Consider the following 21,694-nt stretch of genomic DNA (forward strand, 5'->3'; position numbering starts at 1 on the left):
TTTTTGCTCCCAAAGAGATAGAAGAACAAGTTGTTGCAAAAAACTCGTAGTCATAACTGTTTACTGTACATTAGGGCACTAAGGGCAGGCCTGCTGATTTACTCTTAATGGAGCACAATATCTGAATAACATAACTTCAGCTAGCATTTCAATATGGTGTCTTTCTTATAGTATGAGTTGACTAAGCAGAGCAGCTGAGCTGTACATGTGAAGAGGTCAGCAGAGTGGGGGCAGCTAGCTAGCTATAAGAACATGGCTAACCTAGCAGTTACAGTTTTTATATGTCTAACTTGCCAACTTGATCTTGGGCAATTTTATAGCAATTTTTAACTTTTTTTTGTCATATATCATAATGAATGCTTGTTGGTAGGGCCCAAAAGTCCCTACAAATGCCAATGCTTCTCTCACTTGCTCACAGTATCTCTCACCCTCTTGCTGAGCCCCATTCCCACCCCATGCAGACTCCAACAAATATCCATGTTTTATGATTCTATGTCTGCACTCGCTTTGTTATGGTAAGTGTAGATTATAATGAAAATTAGGCCATGTTTTTCTAAAGAGACACGATGAATCCAACAATGGAACACCTCATTAAAAACAATTTGTTTATTTACAGAAGTCTGAGAAAATCCTATAACCGGAGTGTAGACATCCGATCAGAAAGCTGCACCACTAATGAATGTAAAAGTCAGTGACGTTGTGTGTTCTGTGTGAGGAGCTTTTTGTTGTTTCCTGATAGCTCAGTGCTGGAGGTCGGAGTCTGACCCGGGCTGCTGTGGGTGGGGAGAGTGCAGAGATTGAGATGAATAGAGTTTATTATTCTTCTTTCAACTCCTGATTTGTGACTGTCAAGTGAGGGGCATGAGAATTGTGAAGATGCTCTGAGCTGGTATCAGGGAAATCCTCCTCATAAATTCTACAGAGCACGTAACTGGATGGGCTAAGACAGTTTCATTTGATAAGACACAGTTAAACTTGAGTTTTACACTTATATAAAGAGGTCTCCTATTTGTTCTTGACTTGAGAATTTGATTTTTGGGTGAACTACAATATTTTACTCCACTACATTTAAAAGACAAATTTAGCACTTTTGACTCCACTACTTTTCCATGAATGTTCTTGGTACTTGCTACTTTCCCTCTGAAGTCAGCTGATGAATTTTCTTTTCTAAAATCTAATCCCAAAGACAACTAGTTTATATAGATTTAAGTGGCATTTCTATACCTGTTCATTCAGTGGTGTTAATGAGGCTACAGCAGAGACAGATATCTTAAGCCCTTGATTCTCAACTGGTGGGTCAGGACCTAAAAGAGGGTTGCAAAGCCATTTTTAGTGGGTTGCAGATATATGCCTGTAAACTATGAGGTGTAAAGTCTATGACGTACTTTTATTTTGAAGAATATGTCTCCATCTCATTGTTCAGCCACATCTTTTGTTTAATCTCAAGTCCAAACTGGCCCATTTTTAATAAAAAAAAAAAAAACGATTGGTTATGATCAAAGAGTTTATGAAACGGGTCACAATTCTTTGTTAAGGAGGTGTTGGTGGGTCTCCCCCTAGACCAGCTGAGAGCCACTGTATTGAGCCATCTTTGAGATTTTTGAAGTGAAGAATGATTTGTGTTGTTTAGGACTGTCCATCTTGATTTTGAGATGTAAAAATGTAATATTAATTCTTTAATATTTTTAAAAGCAATTGATATAGACTTGCTTTTAAAAATATAAACCCAAGTTATTTGACATGCACAACCTTCACTTGAATTGGAGTAACATTTGCCCAAGAATATCTTTGACATGAACAAGTTGTGTACTCTATTCACCATTAATACACACTACTTTGAGATTCACTTATATGGTGCACTCGGGCACCATACTGGGCGAAATCAGCAACAATGAAGCAATGAAGAAAATGGCATCAGTGATTTTCTCTAAGATTTCCTTCAAGTGTATGCAAGGTTGTCCATAAGGGGGATAAAACGGAGTGCTTTCTGGGGCCCAGCCAAACTGGGGGCGCATGGAGGTCAGCAGACTCATGGTCCATTGTAAATGAAGCTGTGATAACCAAATTTTATTTTCAACTTGAAAAAACATTAATTTTATTTTCAAAATGTAAACCCCTTTTTATTGGTAAAGTTAATAATGTAGATGGGCACACTGCACTAAACAATTTGGAAAGCAATTTTAGACTTTAAAGCTTTAGAAACAACAGGATGTCCGTAAATGGAACAGAAAAAACTGAGACAACTTTAATTGAAAATAATTACATAACTGAATATGAATATATATGGAGAAAAAGTGGCAAAAATGGCCAAAGGCAGCAAAACTGGGTAAAAAAAAAGTGGCAAAAAATAGATAGAAATGTCAAACATTAGTGGCAAAAACGGTGGCACAAAAGTGGAGAGTTAAAATTGGTTAAAAGTGGCAAAAAAGGGGGTTAAAAAGAGGCAAGAATAGATAACAGCAAAACCAGAACCCAATAATAGCTCAACCCAGGTCCAAGAGGCTAGAACCAGTTCTACATGTCCAACACACACATATATTGATGCCATCAATAAATCACAACCAGGGAGAGCTCATTTTCTGGGGCCCAGCCAATTCTGTGGCAGCTCTGATTTTACATTAAATAAGTTTAAATTAAAAAATGTGTCTTTGTAGTTGTGTTCATGAGTGGTAATTCAACAAGCCTGTGTTACAATTAAAACAGTATGTAGGGTTTAAGATTTGTCAATAGGGCTGTCAGCACTAATGTATTAATAATCGTTATTAAGGTCCATTATTAGTGCATTAATTTCTGAAATCGCATTAATCGTATGCTGTTTAGTCCCTTTCAGCACACTTAAGTGAAGCCACTGCAGCATCTCCATGCAGCCACAGTGATCTGAAATAAATCAACAATTGGGCCTTTATGTCTCATTTCACTTAAAAAAAAAACTTAGAGACTTTTATTCCAACTTGAATTTGGGAGTAAATTATTACTCTTTTTTTATTGAATGCACATGTCGATTAATCCATAGTATTAAAGGTAATATTTTGAATGTTGCCATTTTGCATTTTGAATCATTTTATTTCTTGATTTGGTAGCCTCTTTTATTTTATTTTTTCCTGCTCTACTTTTCAGCAGGATTTCTACAGTAAACGTTTATTATTAATTCCATTTAAGCAAAATATGCACTCACTTCCGCCACCATTGACTTATTCTAACTAACAGCTCTGACGGAGTGTATTTAGCTCTTTATAACGCAGTGAGGGCGGGCTGAGTCAACCTGCCACTCCCCGCTCAGGCCTTCACGGGCGCGCGCCTCTGCTCATGCGCGCTGCTGTCACGCTCCACAACCAACAGGCACAGAATTCCAGGGAGGAAGTCACTGAGATTGGGAAACGAGTAACTCCAAAGGTTCCAGAAAACACAAAAAACGAACCGAGGCGCCAGAGGCAGGCGGAATACATCAGTTCGGCGTTGGGAGCTGTAAAAATAACTAAGTTTGGAGTATGGACTAGAGGCGGCGGGTCTCAGCAGATGGAGGCGGTGAGAAGTTTGCTGTTTGTCGGGGCCGTGCTGCTCGGAGTGACGGGCGCATTGGGCAGAGAAGGTGGGTAACTTTCGCTGGTTTTCTTCCCTTTAAATGCTTCACTGTTAGAAAGTAGACACATTGCGTACATGTTTATTGAATTAGAAGCTGTGGGTAACATTTAAGTAAAATTCTAGGTTTAACTTGACTCAGAAGAGGGTGATATTTCAAGCTAGGACCACATTCCTCCGTGAGTCCGCAGCCCTCGTCACTCAGTCACTGCTGAGGCTCGTGGGATTTATGAAGCAGTGATAAGGAGAAAAAAATGGCACCTGTCACAAAGTAGCCTCAAGTGAGGTTTACTTTTTTTGCACTTAGACTTAATGTAGCAACGTGTAGCATGGTTTTGTTGCATGGATAAACACAGTAGTAGTAACAGGTAAGAAATATGAGAACGTGCTTTGCAACTTATGGGACAGATACAAGCTTAGAGTGCGCGTGCAGGCGGGCGTTAGGCTGGTTTGCTCTGCGCGTAAACAAAAACAAACCAACAATAATAACAAGCAGTGCATTGTGTGTCCGGGATCATGACGATGTCAATTATTCACTTCTGGCTCCAAAGAGGACATTGTCTGATAGAGGACCACTTGTCACACTTGGAGCTTGAGAGAATGCCAGTAAAACAAGAGCTAACTGAATGTGCAAACAAGTGCACATTTGCGGAATAGTCACTGCAAATCAGGACTTTATTTAAAAGTTCTGATAATACTAGAGAAAAACAGCATGTAGGAGTTCAGAGCAATATTGCATTTTCAGAAGAGAAAATTGAGAAAATTCAGGCATAAAATGAAATCAGTGCTGATTTTGTTACTGACTTTGTTGCAGCATTTGTTACTTTGCATGTCTATTTTTTTTGAATGAGCAGTATGATTGGGTGTGTGTAATTTTTAGCGGTCCCTCTTCTTCAGTAGTCTTACAAAATGCATGTCACTTATCTTTCCTAGAGATAGTAAAACACTTCAACTTTTCTTTCATAATCAACCATTAAAACAAAGTATTTTGTCCAAAAGATTACTTCTTCAGCCTAACTCTAAGGAAGTAGTTAGGTACACAAGCTTCCAAGCAATAGAATGACAAAACACAATAGATACACTGCAGCTGTGGGTATTGATGTATACCATATTATTATCTACCAACTGGTCTGATATCTGCCAGTACTAAAGTTCAACTGATACATCAGTGTGTGCCTGTTTTTCAAATAACAAATCTTCACTTTCTCTTTCATGCTATTCATGTAAGAACACAATTCTACTGGAGAGATTTTGAAGATGGCTTTAGCAATTAATCACAATCAACTGCAGATGTGAACATTTCAGCTGATATTTAAAACCAATACACCAGCTGTAAATATTGGCCTGTTTTGGCTGTAAATATTGTCATCTGTGTATGTAAGTTTGTGAAGTTTTAAGAAGGGCAGAGCTACATCGGCAGTAGTCTTTTTCTTTGTTTATCCTCATCCCTAAAAGTTAAATTCTGTTTGACCAACATTTATAGATCAATATTGATATCTGTGCTGGAATACATTTTAAATTAGGTGCAATGTGTCTTTAAGGGGAAATGTTTGTCAAAGATTTATTTCAGGCACCATTTTATTAAAATATTTTTAGCAGTACATATGTCTTGGTGCACATTTTAATCACAGATTTTGGAATGAAATATCTTTGTGCAAAAAATAAAAAAATAAAAAAATCTCACTCATCAATCTTATATTGCTCTTTCAATAAGCATTTGATATGTCTTTCAACTCAAGAGAGATAGTGATCTTAAAATTTTCACTCTTTATTACCACAAATCATATTTAAATTGCAGTAGTCAAAATAATTACAATTCAATACGAATATATACACAGTATATAAATAATATAAATATATTTTTTAATGACATGAACAGTCTGTTAAATAAAAACTGCACTCAGTAATTAGAGTTGGGTTTTTTCTGACGTCATTGCTAAATCCATACTTTTCTAAATGATGCTGGTGCCTAAATTGATACTTTTGAGAGAAAAAAAACTGTTGAAAATCTGAAGGAGAATTAAAGCTGTCTGGGTATTGTAAATGATTTGCAGAAATATCTTTAAACATGGCATAAGAAATGGAACCAGTGTCACTTATTCACATTAGAAGCTTAAAATTCATATACTTGTGTCAGAGACGATAAACTAAATATGTCATTCAATCTGATTATTATCTCTGTAGGAAAATGCAAGCAGAGCAGAGACATCACTCCTGCTCAGCTGAAATAGAGTGCACATAAATCGCACAAATTTTATAAGGTGTTTCCTGCCTTTCATTTGGAGTGGCATGGAGTGCCATTTGGGTGTCGGGGCATTGAAATGATACATCAGTATCTGTGTTGTATCTGTGTTGCAATTAGGTCTAGTAGGTTTCAGATGTGTTGGCACTGGTACCATGTTGATACTGGATTTCGATACCCATCCCTATCAGTAATGTGGATTTACTAATAAAGCACCCTTGTCATTTTATGGCTGAGTTTCACACTTTAAAGGAGAAAAGCTTTTTCAAAAGTGGCAAAACTTCCCTGCTTCTTGATGCACATAGACATGTGTTACACGTGAAGGACTTTGCAGCATAAGTCTGGAAGCCATTGCCACTTTTAGATATCTTTTCTCCCTCAATGAGTGAAATCTATCCATGAAACAGGAGCAATGGTTTACAGTTTAATGAATATACTAGGAATGCACAGTTGCATTGGTTTAACACTGGTACCAGCATATGAAAAACACTGGTCATCAGCTATTAATGCAGGCATGAATAGATGTTGGTAGCAGATGTTTATCTGTTGTCATATCAGTTTGATACTGCAGTCTAGTACATCAAACTACTGATTCAGAAAAGAGATTTATTTTGAAGCAGAAGGTTTGACCTGTTGGGCAAACTTTGATCTGGTTTTATTGTCAAACATAACAGAAAATTAAATAAAATTGTAATTCAAAATATTGTGATCGTTATCGGTGCTGATTCTAACAATCTGAGCATCTATAAAATAAACTTTATGGAGCTCTGTTTTAATTAAGAAAGACCCCTTAATTCATAAAAGCAAATAAGCAACAGAGGTGGGGCTGAGCATGGTGCTCCACATCCAGGTGGCCTGGACAGATTCATTGGGTCCGTACCATTCTCCTGTGTACTGCTTCCATATAGTGATTTGTTTTTAACAATTTGCAGTTCATTAGACCAGAGAAGATCTCAGGATTCAAACAAATTTGTTTTAGTCTGAATTTGTGTTTTTAATGAACCAAATATATGAATTCATACCATAAACATGATTTTCAACTGTGCATTCATCATAGTTGTATGCATGGTAGGGGTGCATGCCTGTTTTAGGTCAGCATGACAAACCTCTGTCCATCTACTAATAAAAGGCATGCATCAGTGTCAGTAGTCTTTGTTTATGTGTTGTACTGCAGCACTGTATTGCTGGTGTGCTGATACACCTAACCTCAAATTCAGAGAAAGTAATTTTTTAATTTCACACAAACAAACTCTGGCTGTTTGATTGATCAAACTTGAAAAATGTCGGCAGTGTGGGAGTTTTCCTTCATCTCTGGGGAAAAAATACAGTTTCAAAGAGACAATTCAGTGAAATTTCAGCATTTTGCCTACATTCAATCACAAACAAGCAGACAAAATTTGATTAAGCAATGACAAAAGTGTCTCTATCCTAAACATGCATATTTTTTTTCAGTTTGATCTTGAATTTGTGGTTTATCAAGGACCAAACAGATTCTAACCATGAAAATAATCTTTAGATGCTGCTTTTGATCAAAATTGCGTGCATGGCTCTGGATGTTATTGGAGGTCCTGTTTTAAGTGATGCCAAACATCAATATGTGTTGTCAGATTATTTGAAAGCATTTCATATGTCAAACACAGTTTAGCCTTTTAAAATAATCAATAATCTGTGGAGGAAGTAGGTCAGTGCAGAGCTTTCACACCAGAGCCTTTATTTTGAGTAGCACTTCTATAAAGTAATAATAAACAACATGCTGCTAGAAAATTGATAAAACTAGCTGAAATTTAGTGCTGCTGTCTCTGTGTTTGGCTGCCCCCACCTCCATCATCACCACTAAACACACTGAGAGAGCCAGTTGTCACAGCTGAAGGGATTTGAAAATACGACTGCATTGTTGATGGGAACAGGTTGGTGCACTTTGCTCTGCAGAGTCAATCTCTGAAGCATCAGTCTAGAACGAGCGCTGTGATTGGTCTGTACACTACAACTTAAGTAATGCATCATCCACAGCAAATAATTCTCCACAGTTTGAGCAACTACCAGTAAGACTTGTTTTTGTCTCTCTTTGTACATGCAGCCAACAAACATCTGATTTCAAATGTGTTGATTTCAGATATGTTTTTCTTTCAGTGGTCTGAAATAATTACCACAGCATCCTGCCTGTTTGTGAGAGCATATTTTGCGTCTCTCTGTGTTTTGGAAAGCCCGGTGTTCACAGGGTTCATGTCCTTGTCACACTCGATTGCCCCCATTGAGTGAAACTCACAGCGCAGTGATTAAGTGGCACTGAATGCCGGTCAGTGGCAGGTCTAGCAGTGACTCACAGGGCTGTGTGTCAGCAATCTGATCACTCTGAGCAGAGGAGGGGGCCGTCAAAACCAGACAGAGAGGAAACTGTGACACCTTACCTATCATGAAATTGACTTGTTTTGTTGGTATTTGTTACACATATCCTGCAGGAACCAAACATAATAGGAGGAAAACACCTCTGCGCCCTGGAGGTGGCATCAGCAAATATCCCAGTTTGAACACCAACAAGATTAGGACATTTTAAGAAAGTTAAAAATCAGTCAAAGATATAAAAAATGTTTGCAAATTGCAATCCAATGTTTCCATCCATATTTCAATATTTTTAAATCCTGCAGGTGTTTCTTAAAGGTAGTCTGACACGGTTGGGGCACTCAGAGGGTGTAGCGGTCTACAGCACTACCCATGTACGCGGGTTCGAATCCAGCCTGTGGCCCTTTGCCACATGTCTCTCCCCACTCTCTCCTGTTTCCAGCTCTATCCACTTTCCTCTTATCCAAAAAAGCACGAAAAACCCAAAAACTAATCTTTAAAAATAAAAGGTAGTCTGACAGTCATTAATCTGTATCAGAAAGGACAAAGTTGTATCACAACATCTGTATTTGCAATATTTTTGATACATTAAAAGATTTAGAAACCTAACTGAAGAATTTTACATAACACCTGGCATCATAACAGTTGTTGCAGCACAGTCAAACTCCCATACCAAACCTGTTGTTTTGAGTTACTGAAACCAGACGGTCGGATGAATAAGACTTCAGCAGCCAGCAGGTCAGGGTGCTGTTGGCTTAGTGAGAAACTCTGACAGCTCCTGACTTTTACACAGTTTTTACCTAGTCTTAAATGCTTTTACGGTTTTCTCATGTAAGATTTATTTTGATTTATTATTGGACAGCAGTTCGAAGTCATTGTCAGGCCTGCCCACAGAATTGGCTGGGCCCCTGAAAACCCCAGTGAATGGGTGGATGGACCCTCCCCAGTAGTGATTTACTGATGATATGGATGCATGTGTGTTGGATCAGTAGCATTGGTACGAGCATTCTGGCAAACAGTTACAACATTTTAGAGCTAAAAACAGGCTCTTAAGCTATTATCGGGTTCTGATGTTCAAATGATTTATTTGTGTCACATTTTAACACCTATTCATCAATGTTTCTGCCCATGTTGCCACATATTTCACATTAATCCCATTTTTGCCACTCTTAGCTGTTTTACTGCTACTTTTAAACCTTTTTACTACTTTTGCTGCACATAATTTGCCCCATTTTTCACCTTCACCCTATTTTGACTCTCTTTTTAACCAATTTTCAGCATTGCACCGCACATTTTTGCAACTTTTTTGCCAGATCAAACCCATTTTCTCCACTGTAAACACATTTTTGCCACATATAAACCACTTTTCTCCATCTTTATTGAACATTTTTCCATTTTTTTTTCTTTCTTAAGCCATATTTGATGCCTAACCCCCTTTTTTCTCTCTTTGGACTGTTTTTTCCAGCCCATTTTTTCACTCTCAGCCAATGTATAACTCTTCTCCAACTTTTATACTAGCTGCCATATTTTCCCATTTTTGCCACTTTTACCCCATTTTTGAAACTTTATAACCACTATCACCATTTCAGCCTCCCATTGTTGCAACTTTAAACCTATTTTATACCACTTTAATCCAATTTTTGCCACTTTTAACCAATTTTTACCCCAATTGAACCGCTTTTCACTATTTTCACTGCTCATTTTTTCCATTTGCCACTTTGAACCCAGTTTTACCACTCTTTAACTGCCTTTAAACACTTATTTCTGCTTTTTACCATGTTAACCACCCATTGTTGTTACATTTAGCCAATTTCTTGCCACTTTGAACCCATTTTTTGCCACTTTGAACCCATTTTTTGCTACTTTAAACCAATTTTTTGCTACTTTGAACCTATTTTCAAATATTCACCTGTATTTTTCAATGATGTATCTATTGTCCCATTAAAGTTATTTCAGTTCCTTCGTCTTTATTTTCTGTTATACTGACTTTTGTGGACATCATGGCTATGAAATCTAATTTCTAACAGTTTAGTGCCCATCAACATTGTTAACCTTACAAATAAGAAGGTAATTCTGTTTTAAGAAAAGGGGTTACATTTTGAAATACTATATTATACTACGGTATAAACAGATAAATAAAACTCATTTTTGTTGCTTTGATAAGAGTGATTATTATTCAGGTTAGATATATAATATGGTTTTCACATATTAACTTTACAATTGGCCATGATTTTCATGACCTCCATGGCCACCCCATTTGACTTCACCCCAGAAAGCTTTCCCTTAACCCCCCCCCCCCCACACACACACACACACACACACACACACTATTTACAGTACTTTACAGTACTTGCAGATTACATTTTTACTGAGTTTTTTTATTTGGTTGGGAGTTCATGAAGAACTTTGTAATCAAGTGTTTTAAAGGAAAGGAAACCCTGCATATTAAGACATAATGACCTTACTGGACTACATTAGTGTCTATTTTAAGATTTATTTTGGGGCTTTTATTTCTTTATTTTGATAGAAATGTAGATAGCGTTGGAAACTGGGAAGGGTGTTGAGAATAGCACTGGTAGATGAATTGAGTTTCAATTTCATTTATGATTTTAGCTTCTTACAATCGTAAAGACGCATAACTGAGAACAAACGATTACTGTGAACACACCCTCCCTTCCTTCACAGCACGGTGTGTTCTCTGAGCCGCCCACCTAAAGAGCTCTCACTTTAATTTAAGTGAGGAGCAGAGGGAACCATGACATATACTCTTGTTAGTTTGGGAAGTGAGAGAGCTTAAGAAAATATCAGAAAGGTTGCCGTTATCAAAAAAAGTGAAATAACCTTGGTATTATGAAACCATTCTGGTTTTGAGAAGTCCAACCTGGAAAGATGAAAATAAGTAGCAGGATTTGTTTCATGGTTGTGACTGCCCTTCAAGGCAATGCAGCAAATCAATGAATTATTTTAAATTCAGACACGGATGCAGCTGTTGTGAAATTACTGAGGAAGTTTGTTTAATAAGCGTGATGTCATAGCAATAAAAAAAAAATCATAAGGACTTTTCTGTTTATTTAACAGCCTTAAAGTGGAATTGAATGCAGGAAAAGGAGCCACAGGCCAGAATCAAACCCAGGCTGTCAGCTGAAACAGCCTCTGTGCATGGAGCAAAGAAACCCACTACATTTTCACAACATCTAATAAATACATTCACAAATTTAGGCTGCCATTGTGCATTCCACTGTGGTTAGTTATGTCATGTGGTGACATTGTTCTTGCATTGTGCTCTTCCTTCCACACCTTTTCGATCGTACCTCGAGCTACATTACAGTAGCTCCTTCCTTATTGTCCTCTTCGCCAGAACTGCACTCAAGTTCAAGTTAAAAAGGCTTTAGGGTTGACACTCCCAAGGAAGAAGAGTTAATATTTACATTTCAGAAACTGTAGTAATGTGTGTTTTTGTACTGCATATGTAAAAGATACTTATGTTAATCAAATAAAGTATTTATGTTTTGACTGGCAAGTCTCCTTTTAAAGGTAGAATACTAGAGATTTATTGTCTATAACAGATATTGTTTGCTACGACCAACAATCCAGTATTTCTTGAAAGTGAAATATTACAAGAATATATATATATAATTCTTAATTCTATATTTTTTAGGGCTGTCAAAATTATTCACATCAATCATGATGATTAAGGTCCACAACTGGTGCGTGTATTTTTTTTTATCACAGTTAATCTCATACTTTATTGTCCCTCTCAGCATGCTTTGGTTAAGCCACTGTTGCATCTCCCTACAGCCACAGTGATATAAAATAAGTCTACCACTACTTATTACTGTCTTATTTCACTGAGCTGTCTGTTTACTCACAGGCAGCTCAGGGGACAAGTCAAAAGTCATCTGCAGGTTGTGATATTAAACATTTACCCTTTTACTGTCCCCTTACTTACTATTCAATCCATAATATGTTCCTTTCTCCTTTTTTTTTCGCTTAAGCTCATGTTAAAATTGTTGATCTACCTATAAAAGCAGGTCTGTATCCAAAGAAGAAGTCCATAAAGGCAGTTTTTAAAGCAAAAAGAGGAATTTTAAAATAAATCTAAAAGGATGCCATTAATCCAGATTAACTACAGAAATTATGAAGTCAGTCATGATTAAAGATTCTGATCTTCTGACAACCCTAACTTTTTTATTTGAGCATTATTTAATCAGAAGAAAATTAGTTGAGATTAAAAAGATCTTTGTAAATTGTCTGGGACAAGACAGACAGCAGCATACTTAACAAGTTTCAGATAAACAAGAATAAGTCATACATACAAATATAAAATACATAATAAATACATTTAAAGACCTGATGCAAACAAGTCAAACAGCAAACATTTGCCCTTGTTTAAAAGTCAAACTGGATAAAGTTGGATATGTCTGCTTACAGGATTTTTGACTAGGGATATTATTGGTGTATTGGTATCAGCAGATATTAGCATTAAAAGCTAATTAGCTGTACTGGCATGTATTCAAATTTCTTACGATATTTAGGGCCCACATTAGCAGCAAATATCAGCCATATGTACGAATACACTTATGAAGCTTTATGCAGGACCAACAGACCTATGTCAGCTCAAGTCTTTTACTCTGTTGGCACAAGCGTTTGACTAGTGGAGGTGAATATTAAGGACTTAAGTGGATTTATGGAGTGTGCAAAGCACTCCATGTGAAAGCCAAGCAGGCTTTCATGTGTTGTGCACCGAGGAGAGCTTCCATCTCGCCACTCTGACATAAAGCCCAGATCAATGGAGAGCTGCACTGATGGTTGTCCTTCTGGAACTTTATCCCATCTCCACTCTGGATCTCTGGAGCTCAGTGAGAGTGACCACTGGGTTCTTGGTCACTTCTCGTAGAAAGTCCTCTCCCCTTGGATCGCTCAGTTTGGCCGGCCACCAGTGCCAGATTCCTCCATTTAAGAATTATGGAGGCCACTGTGCTCTTGGGAACTTTCAGTGCAGCAGATTGTTTTGTAGTCTTCCTCAGATCTGTGCCTTGCAAAAATCGTGTCTCTGAGCTCTGCAGGCAGTTCCTTCGACCTCATGGCTTGGTTTTGCTCTGATATGCATTGCCGGCTGTGAAGCCCTCTATAGAGAGGTGTGTGCTTTTCCAAATCATCCCAGTCAATTTCATTTCCCACAGGGGGACTCCAATGAAGGTGTAGAAACGTGATATCTCAGATTTTCATTTTTCATGCATTACCTTTGTCATCATAGGGAACCATCAGGCTGCAACATAAGAAAACCAAAAAATAACAGGAAGCTGAATACTGTCTGAATGCACTGTAAAATGGCATCGGCTCAAATGAGTTTGGAAATATCGGCTTTTCAGATATCAGCAAAAATCCAGTACTGGGTATCTCAACAGCTGATAATGGTATTTCTATACCTAACTCAGCCTTGGATAACTTGTGTTTTATTCATGAATTTGCATATTATCTGAGCATATTAGTTCCTTCTTTTAAACTACTTGCATGCTCACTTGCAGCTGCAGAGGCTTTCAGACTGTGTGAAAAGTTTTGCAGGTGATCCTCTGATGCCTGGCTGTTGCTTGTGTTTGTGTTTGTAGTCTCTGCATAACAAACTGACTGAGTGAGGAGCTCATGTCTGACGCTGCAGTACAGTACGATCCTGTTCTGCTTGTCTGTTGAGCAATACCTGTTTTTTCTTCCTCAACCGAAGGGAGAGAAGGGGGAGAGAAAGAATGTATTCAGGGAGGTTGGTTGAAATTTGCAGCTCATGCAAGATGCGTTGCTAGGATTAGCGCTGCTTTAGAATGAGGAGCGACATGTTAAATCTGCAGGATAATACACTGACAGAGAAAGTCCTGATGGATCAGGTGTTCTGTTTGTGTTCAGCTTGAAGGACCGGATCCATTGCCAAATTATCCTGTCGGCTGTTCTCTCTGCAGGCTGTTCCAACATGGAACAGTCTAACTCCTGCAGTAGCATCGCTGCCATCATGTTTCCGTACACACATACACTGGTAAACACACATGCACACTCCCTGTGTTACCTGGCATGCAGCCATGCACAGGTGTGGCTTCAGGCTGGCTTTCACTTTACAAGCACTCACTTAAAGAGCACATGTGGCAGACACAAAGTTTAGTCACATCGTCTCGAACAGGAAGTCAGATTAAAATTTAATCAGTCACCAGTATTTTTGCTAGATACAGTCTGTTGTATCAAAATAGCCAACAGCACAACAACAAAACTCTGGGAGAAGTCCTCTAAATATAAAAAAATGGATGGAATAAAGATGGAAAAGTTGACCTGAGTGGAAAACAAGTCTGTGCTTCTAATCAGATAAAACAAAAGGATATGAAAGTCAAATTAGAGTGGAAACTATAAGTTAAATGAACCGAAGACTAAAAAAAATGAGTTGATTGAGGATTTCTTCATGTAAAAAGGATTTAACTATCATCTTTCTACTTTAACGCAGTAACCTCGCTCTAAAAAGCCACAATGGATGTCGCCGGTTAGACAGACAGAGACAGATATATCTGCCCTGATTTTATGTTAAACTTTTATTTTTTATTTATGGTGTTGCATTCTTATTATTGCGGCAAATTTCCTAGTGTTGTAGTTTTAAAAATGGCACAACATCGACCACTTTATGGTATCATATCTTTTGACGTGCACTTTATTTCAGACGGCGTAACGTGATACTTGACACATTACTAGGTTTGTTCCAAAACACATCATCAGTACTGTTTAACTGCATGTGCTATGTGTGTTTTCAGCATCAGATTGTTGGTTTCAGATTCAGTATGATCCATTTTAAGAACTTGTCACCAGCTAAAACTCTACCAGCTCCACACGTTTTTGGACCTCTTTCCAAACCAAACAAAAGGACATTTGGTCCTTGTTTACACTGTCATTATCCAGGTGTACAAAGGTTGGAGAGTAAGCTCTGATTGAGCTTTCCTGTCTAGCTCTTCTTGTTCTTTCTATTCCTGCATACTTTTTTAAGTTTTCTTTAACACTTTAATAATGATAATGATAATGCTTTCAATCAAAGTACTCTATGGATAGTTGTGGGCAGTATGGAAAACCATCATAGACCCAATTCATTTGTATCACAATCTCTATTTGATCATGATTGTTTTCATTCTGATTTTCAGGCTAGTTTAAAACTTACCAAAAAGTGACATCATCCTGTTGATCAGTACAAGCACTAATTCCATGTATTTCATTTATTGTTTTCCCCGTCATGTAAGGAGGTCTGGAAGTGCTCTCCAGAATGTTTTAAGCACATTTCTTTCTCAAATTATCATCTACAGTGCATTCAGAAAGAATTCAGATTCTCTTTGCTATTTTCAGTTTTGTTATGTTGCAGCCTGATGCAACAGTCAAAAAAATCATTTTTACCCTCATTAATCTATACTCAGTAACCCATCATGACAAAGTGAAAACAAAATTTAAGATTTTTTTCAAATTTATGAAAAATAAAAAAATTGAACAATCACATGACAGAAGCATTCAGACCCTCTTCAAAATCACTTAAAATTGAGCTCAGTTGCCTTCCATTGCTCTGGATCTTTGCTGAGATGTTTTCTACACCTTGATTGGAGTCTACCTGTGGTCACTTAAATTGATTGAACATGATTTGGAAAGGCACACACCTCTCTATAGCTGACAATGCATATCAGAGCAAAAATCAAACCATGAGAGTAATTTTCTCACATTTAGTCCTGAAGTGAATAAACTACCTCATTTTTTTGATGTAAGAAGGTGGTCAGGAACATGTCTGTTAAAGAAAACAATATGGTGATTTCTGCTGATACATTATCATTCATCCCTTGTGCACCCCTAGTTTCACTGGTGTGTTGTTGATGCCTTTGTCTGACATCTAACCCCTGGAAACACTTAAAGGCAGTGAAAAATGAAATTATAGAAATAAGCAGTCTTCTTGATGTTCTGTTTTTCTGTTGTAATTCTCACAGACAAATAAGCGTTTGTTACAGTTTGTTTCAAAGCAATCTAAAACTTCTTTCATGACTTTTGAATGATCAAATGTGGAAAATAGGCAGAAAAGTAGAAATCTTCTTGTTTACCACTGAATCAGCTGACCAGTGGAAGTTTCCAGAGCCAAGTTGCTGTGATACGTTGGCAGCAGAGAGCCTTATTACGGTCAGCTGTGTGATTGTTGGTGTGTGTTTGGATGTCAGTGTTAGTCAGTAGTTGTTCAGGTGACACACTGCTGGACAAAGAGATCAGTTTGTAACCTGGACGCTCACAGGTTGGTGGCATGTATGAATACAAACCTTGTGAAATGGGTGTCATGTGTTGAGACGCACTCCTGTGAAATGACACTTTAACATAAAGTAATGAACAAAGGGGACGGGGGCAGGCAGGATTTTTACTCTGATTGGCTGTGAAACAGGTTTTAAAAGAGATGTGCTTGGATTTAGAGGAGGAAGGCTGAGCTATTGAGACGACAGCCGGCTGACAGAGCAAAGTAGTGATAAAAGAGCGAGTATTTTAGGCCTGGGGGACAGAGGGGTGGGCTGCTGCTCACAAGGCCACACATACACACAAACAGAAACCCACTCACACGTTGCTGAGAGACTTTAGAAGAGCGAACAATGTGGGAATAAAAGGAGAGGAAGCTGAGAGCTGGCTGTACACACTTTTTAGAAAATGGAAAAGCTGCCTTTTTCCGGCACATTTACCTCCAGAGCTGGAGCTTTGCATCTTTTATTTATATGTTTGTTTCCGTATTTATAATCTAATCGCCTTAAAAGTTGGGATGCTGTTAAAAATGAAAATGTTAATTTTTATTCAAATAAGAAAGCCTACATTTGATTGAAAACTGTGCAAATGAACATAAGATCCTAAAACTTTTGTTGTTGTTTTTGCACATTATTCTAACAACTCTATTCTAAAATGTTGGCACATAACTGATGCCAATTAGCCTAATAGATAGTAAAATGTTCCATCAGGTCTTTTCTTCTACACCAATGATCATCAACTGGTGGCCCAGGTCCTCAGAATGCTTTTTGGCATTAGACATCTTTGCACCATGAGTGAAGTTACCCACTCAGTTAGAGAAGTCCAGCCTCTGGGAGCAACTTCAACACAACAAGAATAATGTACTGAACTCTTTCGAAGGGCACAAAAGGTTAAATTGCAGTGGATGAGAGATTTGTAAATTATTTATCTTAACTAAAGTCATACTAACAAACATATTTCCACTATTTAAAAACTTTTATGTAATCAGTTACGCAAACTATTTTGAGTATTTTCAAGTTGTTCAGTTTCACAGTATTGCATTTGAAAGTTTTTTCCAATTTTTTCAAGTGCCTGTCTCAACTTTTCTGAAACAAATTGCTGGTATAATTGTGGTAAATACAATTTTCCAAAACAAATAAAATGTGTTAGTGTCAACAACTGATACGTTGCAAATGTGCTATTTTCAATTCAAGATCGGTTTCTGTTTTGTAGGATACAAAACTACATTGTTATTTGGCACAGCGCCCCAACTTTTTGAAAACTGGGTTCCTATTGTTTGTGTGGTTTGCAGATTTTCTTTGTGGCAAAATTAGGGCCATAGTTAATTCTTTGACCCATTTGAAGTTCTATTTTTTTCTTTTGCATTTAAAAATGTTCTTGTTTAATTTTAGATTTTTTAACTGACTTTTATTACGAGGGAAAATACAGGACTCTGATAGATGCAGACTTTGGCGAGAACTTGACCACAGAAAAATGAACTTGTTATGGATTGAAAGGGAAAATATGTGAATGGTAAAAAAAAAAAAGGAATGTTTGATAACAGAAGGTGCTGATGATTTTTCACTGAGCTGTCTGTGAGTTTTAAAGTGAAATTAGATATTAAGAAGCTGTGTTCTATCTATTTTTGTTACTGTGGTTGCAGGGAATCACTGCAGTGGCTCATCCAAAGTGTGCTGAAAGGGACGATAAACCATGTGATTTATGTGATTAAAAAATGAATCAACTAATTATGGACTTTAATTGCAGTATGATTAATTGCTTTAAGGCTGACAGCCCTAATTAAAAATTATTTGAAGATTAAAGGCATGACTCCCCTCCCTGGTTTAACATGTTCTCCACAATGACATAACTGAAGAAGGCAGTGATCTGATTTGATTTAATATTTTTAACTCAAGCTGCAGTGACAGGGTGTTTATTTTTGGCAGTCACTCTTTCAAAGATCCATCTGCTTGTCGGATTTTAATTATTCACACCAAAGCTTTTTATCAAGGCTGCAGGAGCTCTAATATGTTCTCAGCCATCACCAGGAAACTATACAGACGCACAAACATGAAAAAGAACATAAGGAGCACAAAACTCCTGAACTCCACCTTCCTCCTGCCCGACAACACTTCCTGTTCCTCCAATGATGTATCCGAGACATCTTTTCCCCCAAAGGATGGACGGATATAGCACTGAGAGACGAGAAGAGGGGGGTCTTCAATCAGGAAAAGTGGGTTGACTATTGAAGGGCTGTTGGATGAGAGCCAGAGGAAGTCATTTATAACCCCAGCAGAGGAGGAACGCCCCCATGTGTGAGAGAGACTGCCTGCTGAAGTATGGCAGCTATGTGTGCAACAGCCCCCATGAATTGTCGAGCTGTGTGACCCTGAATGTAATGCTGCTGCTGTGTGTGAGCCACTGTGGGGAATCTGTGCTCTCTGCTCTCTGCCAGTGGAAAATTTACCAACCACACACACACTCAGAGACACACACAGAGGCAGCACAGATGGTGTGTGTTTCAGAGGAGCACATTCAAAGCCGATTGTAAACAGTGGCACAGTCAAAATATGAGGAGTCAAAGTCAGAGTGGAGTTTTAATGTAGTTTTCTCTGACTGCAACAATCCCACCTGGGTGCAAGAAAACTAAACTTAAAATGTGACAGTTAACCAATTAAATCACGATTGTGTCTACTGAGATAGCAGGTTTAATTTACAGTAAATTCATCCTGCTTAGTTCATCCCAACAAATGTGGCAAAATAAACAGGAGGGTCTTGTGGGTATATACCGCATAGTTATTACACCAAAGAACAAATTTCATTCTAATTTCACATAATGGTTCTTCCTTAAACACATTTTTTAAAAGATACAATATTTTTAGGAATGCAATGATAAATTTTACTTAAAAGTCATGATCCTTGGATCAGGGCAGAGCTGAACAATACTGGGGGAAAAAAATGACATTGCAATCTCTTTCCTTCCTGCAATGTAGATATTGCAACGTGGAAAAACACATAGGCTACATTTATCATTCCAAAGAAATGCTAAAATTTTGAATATGTTTATGTATAGAATCAAAAAATCTTTAAACAAAATACAGTTATTTTGGTCTTTGAAGTTTTGTTTTATTTTTTAGGGGCCCACAGATGATTGAAAAATATCGTATTGTGCTTTTTATATTTATAAAAAAATGAAATAATAATATACAATTTGTTAAATAAATTAATATTGAAGAACCCATATAAACTTTGGCTAAGACTGTTTAGGGCTGAACTAATCAAATTGCATTTTTTTCCCCCAGTATTGCAGTTGTGATTTGATACGTTATTATTCCTTAACTTTCTTATATCCTAAACAAGGGCTGAATAATTCTTTAAAAGTGTCTATTTTTTGTAAACTATTCTAAAAAAAATGGCACCTGAGTGATTGCATGATTGGTCATGCATACATCTCTGCTGCAAAAGAAGTTTAAAACTGGTATTTTTACCCAAATTTCAGGTCAAAGAAATATTGCACCTTTTGCGATTTGAAAATTGTAGCAGGCCATATTGCTATTTAAACTCATTTTTGATTAATTGCACAGCCCTAGACTGTTTTGTACTGTGTTTCTCATGAATCAAAAATAAATAAAGAATTTTTGAACCTCCCTCATGACTAGCTTGAGTTTTAACTGTGTTGAAGAGGTTCAAGAGCATGTAAAATAAGCACGTTGAAAAAGTTTGTTTCCGTAAAATGATTTGGCATTTGCAATTGTGATGACAATAAAGTCACAAGTTATTCTGCAGTTTTTGCCAGTCCAGTGATTAATGACCATATGTTTAACTTGGTGTGCAATGAATGCAAGAAAGACTACTTTACTGTTCACTGAAATACCATTCACATCATTTTGCACCATATCCAGAAACATTCAAACTCTTTTTACTGACTTCTCTTCTCATGCAATACTGTTTAGGCTGATGATGTTTGTGCTTGTGGATGATTGTAATCAACAGTGAACATTATTAACTTTGACTGAATGAATATTGAGCATTATTATACATGCTTGAGATCATGTGTTATCTATGTTTCAGTATGCCTGGGTACAGACATGAAGCTAGCTCTTCCCTCCAGCCAGGAAAATCACTATGAGACCCTGAGGTTGCTCTACACTGGCTGTCAGGTTGTCCACGGAAACCTGGAGATTACACACCTTCATGGAAACCCTGACCTCTCCTTCCTACAGGTAGAGTGGTTTCTGGTTTGATAAATGTTCCCAAACTGCCAAATATGCATAAAAGTAGACTGCAGTATCTCTGATGTTAACATAATGTTCTTAAATGATGCTTTTCAAAGATGGTGCTGGTGTGTATACTATTAAAACAAAGAATTAAAAGATCTTTGCTTTTTTTAGGGGATTGTGGAGGTTCAGGGCTATGTGCTTGTAGCTCATGTGTCAGTAAGTCTAGTTCCTTTGGACAACCTCAGGATCATAAGAGGCAGCCAGCTATACAACTCCAGCTACGCTCTGGCTGTTCTGGACAACACACTGAATGGACAGGGACTCAGGACTCTCCGGCTACGAAGCCTCACAGGTCAGATATTCAAACACTGAAGTGCAGCCTAGAAAACTACCTGTTTGGTCTTGGCTTAAGGTGGGTCTGTATATTTTTGTTGTTGTTCTGTCTAGCCCTTGTTTATTTTGCATATCATCTCCTTTGCAGAGATCCTGTTGGGTGGAGTGTATATTTGGGGGAACCCTCAGCTGTGCTTTCCAGATGCCCAGAATATTATTTGGAGGGACACTTTGGATGAGCAAAACAGCCACGCGAGGATGCAGCGACTGCAGCCTCGAGCCCCAAAATGTGAGCGGTAAACTTACCCAAAGAAACTACAGTATGAAGACTGAAACTTTTAACAGTACTACAATAAGTACAAAGTAGAAAACAACACAGATGGCAAAGCATTTCAGCCAGCAGTGGAAAACTGTCCAGTTTAAAAGATAATTTTAGAAATTTAGAAGTTCAAATTTTTATCAAGTGCTCAGAAACCTCAACAGTCAATTATTCAAAAGCATATCTTCAGCTACAAGGTCATTTGCCTTGGGATGGCAATGTCACTCTTGACTAAAACCTCCCAAACAACACTGGATGAATTGACAGGAAATGCTTTGTCACAAGTTTAAACTTTTCATAGTCAGTGAATTGAGTCGACTTTAGTTCGTTTATCCTCAGTGCCACAACAAGGCAGGCATTTGTAGTAAAGAGTAAACTGTTGAGGCAACAATGGGATGGATGATGGTC

General features: G+C 37.6%; 1 protein-coding gene across 2 annotated transcripts in view; it reads left to right on the top strand.

Annotated features, from left to right (window-relative positions):
- The first annotated feature begins 3,333 nt into the window (after positions 1 to 3,333).
- Positions 3,334 to 21,694, top strand: part of erbb2 (erb-b2 receptor tyrosine kinase 2) — a 38,195-nt gene continuing 19,834 nt past the window's right edge. For both annotated transcript variants that reach the window (XM_041815542.1, XM_041815543.1), the window contains exons 1-4: positions 3,334 to 3,589; positions 20,486 to 20,637; positions 20,806 to 20,986; positions 21,116 to 21,256. In XM_041815542.1, the coding sequence (XP_041671476.1) occupies positions 3,517 to 3,589; positions 20,486 to 20,637; positions 20,806 to 20,986; positions 21,116 to 21,256 (547 nt within the window). In that variant the 5' untranslated portion in view covers positions 3,334 to 3,516. The remainder of the gene's footprint in view (positions 3,590 to 20,485; positions 20,638 to 20,805; positions 20,987 to 21,115; positions 21,257 to 21,694) is intronic.

The sequence above is a fragment of the Cheilinus undulatus genome, linkage group 20 (genome assembly GCF_018320785.1).
Source record: "Cheilinus undulatus linkage group 20, ASM1832078v1, whole genome shotgun sequence".
Lineage (NCBI taxonomy): Eukaryota > Metazoa > Chordata > Actinopteri > Labriformes > Labridae > Cheilinus > Cheilinus undulatus.